This window comes from Sinocyclocheilus anshuiensis, unplaced genomic scaffold (genome assembly GCF_001515605.1).
Source record: "Sinocyclocheilus anshuiensis isolate Anshui unplaced genomic scaffold, SAMN03320099.WGS_v1.1 scaffold799, whole genome shotgun sequence".
Lineage (NCBI taxonomy): Eukaryota > Metazoa > Chordata > Actinopteri > Cypriniformes > Cyprinidae > Sinocyclocheilus > Sinocyclocheilus anshuiensis.
In genome coordinates this window covers 984,454-992,566 of record NW_015548231.1, presented here as the reverse complement: position 1 = coordinate 992,566, position 8,113 = coordinate 984,454, and the positions used below count along the sequence as shown (strand labels likewise).

At 35.8% G+C, this 8,113-nt stretch overlaps 1 protein-coding gene and 1 long non-coding RNA gene across 2 annotated transcripts in view; one reads left to right on the top strand and one right to left on the bottom strand.

Annotated features, from left to right (window-relative positions):
* The first annotated feature begins 375 nt into the window (after positions 1 to 375).
* The window catches only part of LOC107654640 (uncharacterized), a 26,676-nt gene continuing 18,938 nt past the window's right edge, over positions 376 to 8,113 (top strand). The window contains exons 1-2 of the long non-coding RNA XR_001630355.1: positions 376 to 444; positions 656 to 762. This is a non-coding gene — a long non-coding RNA (uncharacterized LOC107654640). The remainder of the gene's footprint in view (positions 445 to 655; positions 763 to 8,113) is intronic.
* Positions 2,098 to 8,113, bottom strand: part of LOC107654638 (heparan sulfate glucosamine 3-O-sulfotransferase 1-like) — a 22,531-nt gene continuing 16,515 nt past the window's right edge. The window contains exon 2 of the mRNA XM_016441816.1: positions 2,098 to 3,081. Within this exon, the coding sequence (XP_016297302.1) occupies positions 2,098 to 3,009 (912 nt within the window). The 5' untranslated portion in view covers positions 3,010 to 3,081. The remainder of the gene's footprint in view (positions 3,082 to 8,113) is intronic.

Here is an 8,113-nt window from a genome sequence, read left to right as displayed (position 1 = left end):
GTTTGATTTATCTGTCGTTATTAAGTTAGGGTAAAAAAAGCTGTAAAATTCACACATTTACATATACTATATGATTTAGAATTTTACATTAATGGTACCTTTTGCAAAAATATAATTTATTTAAAATAATGTATTGTATTTATAATAGGCCTTGTAGAAATCAGATGACAGTTTAACCTTGTATGTTAGTCGGTGTCTCGATGTCTCCTTTTCATTACGTTCAATATTTTTAGCATATGTTTTCATTTACTTCTCTAAATAATATATTATGTATATAATAAATAATATATAATGAACATGCTAAATGCACATCTTTATAATTTATGTTACAATTTGTCATTAAATGCATCTTTCACTAATGCATGGCCTCCGTGGGCTGGTCATGTGATCTCAAAATAATGGCCAAGATGGTTGCACGATGAGGGACGACCTACCTTATCTAGAGTAAAATTGATTTTTTTTTTTAGGCGTTTAATAGTTGTAAACATTCAAACTATTCATTTCTGTAGACGTGAAAGTGTTTTAAGCAGAAAAAAAACACTTAGTTTATTTCTAATTTGTATTAACGTTGTGTGACGCATTATATCACAAGATGTTATATTTTAAAATCAAAACACCTGACTGCTGCTTTTCACTCCTCGGTTATAAATATCAGGTGAAACACTACCGGACATGCGTATAAACGACACCTACAGGATCCTTACCTGCTTGTTTACACCACAAGAGATTCAACTGGCAAAATTCCCTTTACGACGTACTAATGTAAGTTGCATGCCACGAGCAACTTCTTTTTCTAACATATGAAAGCTGTCTGTAAATATTTTTCATTTGCGGTTTATCTTATATTGACCATAGAGCGTATAGTGACAGAAAATGTAGACGTAAGTTAACTTCCTAAAAGGTTTTTTTCTCATTTAAATGTTTTACCCGTAAAGAAGTGAATACATTTAAAAATCTGTATGTTTAAAATCATAAACACTCAAATGAGATGTGGATTGTAGGTATACCAGTAGCCTAACAACAGCCAGAGGCAGATAAACAAATTGTCAAAAGGCCTCCTGACATATTAGAAACATTTAAAGGGGTCATATGATGCGATTTCAATTTTTCCTTTCTCTTTGAAGTGTTACAAGCTCTTGGTGCATAAAGAAGATCTGTAAAGTTGCAAAGACTAAAGTCTCAAATCCAAAGAGATATTCTTTATAAAAGTTAAGAGTCAGCCACACCTACCTAAAACGGCTCGTTCTAACACGCCCCCACATGTCTACGTCACTATGTGGAAGATTTGCATAACGCCAAATACTGTTCTTTTTAGCAGCATCATATGACCCCTTTAAAGACAGCATAAAGTAATACAGACATTAGCGAATATAGGCACAGATATGACAATTTTGTTATTGATCAATGTGTTGAAAATGTCAAATATTGTCAGTGTCTTAGATAAATAGATGTGAGATGTTTTATGTACATATGTTTATTGAATAGAAAACAGAATTTTGTAGTGCATTAACTTATGACATTATGAAATATCTCATTAATTTAAAGAACCAATTAATTAAAAAAATAGACATTTCTATTCAGAAACGAAAATAAAATATTCAAGTACAAATTAGTATATTAAACATGAATTAAATGATTAGACCACAATAATTACAGCTGACAAAGCAGTAGGCTTATTTTTGTTAAAAGCTTCAAGTACCACGGGAAGTAACATTTGAGTTTTTATTTTTCTTATTATATGCAATTCTTGGAGTTTTCACGTTCAGTTTTCAGTACCTTGGACATTTCCAATCTTTTCAGTCTCATTTCCTCCATATCAGTAGTCTGTTTGAACTGAGCCTTTTGGAGTTAAAGAGTTTTTTTTTAAAGCAGTCCTGCAGATCTATTCTATTTTCCACAGATGACAAACTGTAAGTGTATCAGTGTTCAGAACCATGTTTGGCGCTAGTCTCTTTGCTTAGCCCTCTTGCAAACTGGTTGCTGCCACATTCCTTTGACAATATTAGAACATTTTCACAAAATGGGTTTCCAATAGTAGTTTAAATCCCATTAATTCTCAGTCTCTATAAGAGCTGTCAATCATTTTTCATCTGTCTTTTAGCACCAGTCAAACCTCTGTCCCACCATTCTGAAAAAGATTTGATTGGGAACCCGCAGGTAGCGGCAAAGCTTCTGGAAAGCCTCGTTGCTAAGCGGAGCATGGGGTCTTCCTTTAGACTCATCCAGGCACTTGTCGTGTCCCGCAGACAGCATACAATAAAAGCCCTTAGTGACGTTAAAGTAGAAATTGTCTGGCTTTATCTGAGGTGGAATTTCCAAAAACGTCTCCGCCTTCTGCAGCTCAGGGAACGGATTCCTAATAAGTGCCTCTCCATCCACAATGTGCATCTGCTCTCTGGGAAAAAGCTCCAACCATCTGGCAAGGTGCTGGTAGTAAAAGCTCCTCAGAAGGGCCTTGTATTTGGGATTGATGTGTCCTTGAGACAGCAGCAGCTCTTCGAGTGGTTGGTATGGCTTGTTTTGCTGAATTCGGTTATGGAGGACTTGTGTGTAGTCTGATACAAGTCTCTCTGCAGGGTCACGAACGATCAGCAGCAGTTTCACAGCTGGATTCGTGGCCCGTATCCTCTTTGGGGCCAGTGGTGCTGTGAAGTAGCCAGGGGTCTTTTCCACTGTCAGCTGCCCAGGGAGAGTGACGGGCATCTGGGCGCGATACCAGTCCAGACCCTTCCGAAAATTTTCATCCAGGTTGAAGTAGTGGATCTCGTTCTTGGCTACGTCCACATCTGGATGGAGGTTGAGCATCTCCAGCAGGGCCCTGGTGCCTCCTTTGCGCACCCCGATGATTATGGCTCCTGGCAGGCGTTGCAAAGCCGAGGCATTGGAAGTTCCAGAAGGGGTCGCTGAAGTCACTGAGGTCAGAGAGGCTCGGAGTTCATGTAGACAAACAAGCAGCTGTGCCTGGAGCAACAGCAGCAGGATCAAAGCCAGGAGGAGCGTCCAAAACATGGCGTCAGTCCAGTCAGGTCACACGTACAGCTGGAGATCTGGCTGCTTTTCGCTGTTTCGTGAAGTAAATTTCTAAAATAAAACAAGAAAAAGAAAGTGCCAAGTAGGAAATTAATTATCTTTGAAAGAGAAAAAAAAATAACATCCACAGGAAAATATTAATTATTCATATCATTAATCATGCATTGAAAATCCTAAAATATATCAAATGTTCATTGTCAGGCAGCTAAGATGACAAATAGATGTAAAACATATGTTAAAACAACAGCAGCAGCAGGAGTGTACTTCCTCAGTGTGATTTTAATTAACAGTTATTATTAAAACACAGAGAAGAAACACATTAAACATTCATGAACAATAGTGCCTCAGAAATCTCCCTGGGTAAATTTACTCATCCCAATCCCACTGCCGTCTCACTGCTGTCCTCTAGTGCTCACTATTGGAGCAATCCTCAATAATAAGTCACACACTGGAGTTAATAGCCCAGTTCTTCATAACAAGAATAAGATTTACTGGTAACACTACAATAAGGTCCCATTAGTCAGCGTTGTTAGTTAATAAAAGTACAAAATATCATTGTTAGCTCAAATCCATTAAATAATATTAACAGATACAACTTTTGATTTTAGTAATTGTTGAAATGAACATGAAGATTAATAAACGCTTTGGAAGTATATTGTAGCTTTAGAAGTATCATTGTTAGTTCATGTCAAAATGAACAAATGGAACCATATTGTAAAGTGTTATTGATTTATCGAGTAGCTCGCTTGTGAAAAATAAGTGAAATACATTTATTTCATGCTGAGTATACAGCAAATACATTTAAATATTTATGCACTTAATAATAATCCCCTGCAATTGTACTTTTGGTATACTAAACCGGAACAACTAATTTTGTACTTGATGCTCTTCAATTGTGTGGAAGTAGTGCTGGAGTCAAACTAAAGATATACTAAGTATATTTGATTCTGCTAAAGTGGAACTATTTCAAGTATACTTCAGGTACACTTTAAATATCTTGCATTTAAAGACTGCTATTATTCAGAGATCATACAATCCTCATCAATAGTGACATTAAAACACATTTTAGGCTTAATATTAAGAAATATGCATTGTGCACAAGTAATACTCCAAATAAAGTTTAATTATAATTTTTATATCAGTAAGTCTCAAGCGATATGTCAGTAAATATGTTAATAGATTTGAACTAAACTTAGTATGAAATGAATATATTACTTTTTTTTTTTTTACTAGGGCTATCATAGTAGTTTAATTACTTAAACACAAGTGGGTGAAAAATACTGATTATGAAAACTGTAAGAATGTAAAAGTAAGATAGAAAGGTGAATGTTTTTGAGAATTATCCTCAGGATCTAATAAGAAATGGTTGTGAGTTCTGAAATTTAAAGGTATATTGCCGAATTTGTTGTATTTCATTGATTGCAACTCTCACATTACATGTAACATAAAGACAGTTCATTAGGCTTTTTACAGAGTTTTATTCTTCAGATTGAAAACAAAGATATGCAGTTGTTTGTCATCACAGCTACAAAAACTGATGCAATGGTTACATATTTGTCTTTTTAGTGCAGGTTCCACAAAAAAATATAATAGTTATAATCTTCAAAACTCTTAAAAAAATTCTTAGAATAAAAAATAGAAAATGAATCACAATTGTGTTTAAAAAGTGGCTGTTTGTAGCAGAACATCCAGGCTGCTCTTTTCCATACAGTGAAAGCTAATAGTGACCACGGCTGTCATGCATGATTTTTTTTTTTAACCTAAATTTCTCTGTCTTCCTCACACAAACTTATCAAATGGCTTCAAAATACTTGGAATGAAGTGTGCAAATTATATAGACTATTTTTATGATCCTTTTATGTTGCTTCTTTGTCCTTTTGGAGTTTGACAACCTCTGGTCCATTTCATTGTATGGAAGTTATGAACTTCAGGCAAACTCCTTTTGCGTTCAGTGGAAAAAGAGAAAGCCATGCATGTTTGGAACAACATAGAATTTTCATCCTTGAAAGAAAGTGAAAATAACTAAAGGATATGGTAACGGATGCAAGTGGCTGATCAGGACAGTTGGCCACATAATTTCTGACCTCCGTCTCCTTTAAAATGATTCAACTATGTTTAGTCACCTCGCAGTTGGGATGTTATTGTACCCCGCTGCTGCCGGAGTCACGGGTTATTAATTTGCTCCTCATCTAGTTTTGAGCAGTCAGCCTTTGTAAATGAGCTGCGGTGTTGCTCTGTACATTGTATAATTACACAGTTGGGAGTAAGTGTCGAGCCCTGTGGTCTTGCCACTCCTACTTCAGCGTCATCATTACTGCTAAGCATCATCAACTCTACCATTATGAGTGTCTGTCTAATGTCTCCCACTTTATTCCCTCATCTCACAGCTTTAATCCTCAGAATGTGCTGCTCCTGTTCCTCGGGTTATGTTGTCTGTTGGTGGTGACAAATGTAGTCACATAACATAAGAAAAGAATATATTTATCAGGAGATTTTCAGTATTGCTGTCTTTATAGTGCTATTTTCTGGATTGTGCTGTATGCATGAACAGTGAGCCATAGGGTATTGGTGTGTTTCAGAAACAGAGCAGAAAGCTGTATCTGTTTTGAGTCTGTGTAATATGCGCTATTAGTTTTTGTTTGTTCTAGGTGACCGGCAAAATGGTCACATTCTTTTTCAAAGAAACTTCTAATGCTCACCAAGGCTGCATTTATTTCGATCAACAGTACGGTAAGAATAGTAATATTGTGAAATATTATTACAAATTCAAATAACTGTTTTGTATTTTGATATATTTTAAAATGTCATTTATTCCTCTGCTGGCAAAGCTGAATTTTTCAACAGTCATTACTCCAGTCTTCAGTGTCACATGATCCTTCAGAAATCATTCTAATATGGTAATGCTCAAGACAAAACATTTTTTTTAGTATTTATTCTCAATGTTGAAAACAGTGCTGCTTAATATTTTTTGTGGAAAACTTTGATACCGTGATACTGTCTTTGATTCAAAAGAACAGCATTTACAGTATTTGAAATACTGTTACTGTTACTTTTGATCAATTTAGTGCATCCTTGCTAAATACTGACCCCATGATAGTACACCCTTTAAAGTAAATTGAAAGAGAAATTTGCTAGATTTACAAGTGTTAAATAAAAACATAAATACATCACAAACTGTAAAATGGTTAAAATGGCACCACATACGGACCATCATGTTTTTTTTATTTAGATGTGACAGAAGGTTGATGGGTAATAATGATGTGAAAGTGATGGGTGAGTTGTTTGTTCTGTTTTCACTAGTTTGACACATTCAGGATATGTGGACTATTTGTGATCATGGTAGGGGCTTTATCAGATAAACATGATAACCATGGTGACTTGGAGGCACTGCTTCCTCTTGTGTTTTATGATCGCTGACTCCCTTGCCTCAAAGGAGAAAGCAAGGAGTGATCTTCATTCTACATCTCATGAGAATACATAAGTATTGCATGAGTTGGCAATTTCTTATCAATTCGTACAATCTGACGAAAATGAATGATTTGTTGTTAAACTTCATTGTGAAGGTCCATCCCTAAACTTAACCATCAGGGGGGCTTGAGCAGTACAAAAATGTACAAATGAGATTATACAGATTCATATGAATTTGCAACCAGCTCATCAAATCGTAAAATACTTGCAAATTGTCGTGAGACTATGTTGGCAAACAACTCCTGATAGACACACAAATCGTCTTATAGGGATCTATAGTGTGTGTTTCATCTTTATCAGAGACTCACAGACCTACTGATTGAGACAGACAGTTCGTTTCAGTTCGTTTACTCTCAGGCAGACAAAGCTTGTCTCCTTTCTTTCTCTCTCTCTCTCTCTCTCTCACACAAATTCTGTAGCTGAGAACAAAAAAAAACGCAACTCTAATATACACACCCTCCACTGTCACCTCACACTGTGCAGTATAATCCTCTTTCCTGAATGCCATTGCACACCAAAATAAAGCCCAGTGATGCACACACACAGACACAAACCTCTGTGGATTTTCTTACACATTTTTGCATTTAGGCTCCTCAGCTTAGTGCAAATTTAGTCTCGCTTCTGTTTCCAGCGCGCAATAATCCTGCACGCAGCCGTACGCGCCCAACAGACTCACTCATGAACACAATCACAAGACAAGCGCACACACACTCACGCAGATGCGTATATAAATACATGCACGCACTACAAGAGTGTTGGCCTCTAGTAAAATACAAAAACAGGACCTGCGGGGAATGAGATCTAAGGACTCTCTGTCACGTATTAGCATTTTATCTCAGTTCCCGATCTGACTGGATTGTTCAAAGCTCAGTAGCATCAAACATGTCCAATGCATATAGTCACCTTTCTTTGGTGTATCTTAGAAAATAATAAAAAATGTTGTTGTTGTAGGCAAGAAAACTAAAGGTGTGTTGTGTTCTATGCCCTCCAAAGGCTTTTTTTCTCTACAGTGAGAGCTTTGAAGGATTGAAACATGTAGGGGATGAAAATAAATTTTCATAAAAAAATGTTTTGTCTTACCATACGCCTATAGCTCTATAGGCCTATATTAGTTAATAATAAAACTGAAATCGAGCTGATTGTCAGTTTGACGGTCTAAATAATTGTAGAGTGTATGTTCAGTTATTAAATGAAACATTTTGCTTCAACTCCTTCCTGTAAAAAAATATCCTGTTAAATTTACAGCAGATATGGTTGCCAAAAATTTGCCATTATATAAAAAAAAACTGATACAGTGTTTCAGGTATCATGAGATGGCATACTGATCCCTGTATATTTTATAACTTAGAACCGTATATTTCATTATAGTGTTAATATATCAGTTAGGGCTGGACAATAATTCAATATCAATATGTATCGCGATATAATTTTTTTCAATAACGGTGATATGATTTTTAAACACATTTCCGATATTTCGATATACATTACCAGTTTCCCATACATTGATTTATTTGTGCCGTTTGACTTCGTTGAATAAACATGAGCACTGCACGTTTCAAAATCATAACACGGCGCGGGTGTTTTATATGAATGTATCTCTGAAGGGAATTTAATG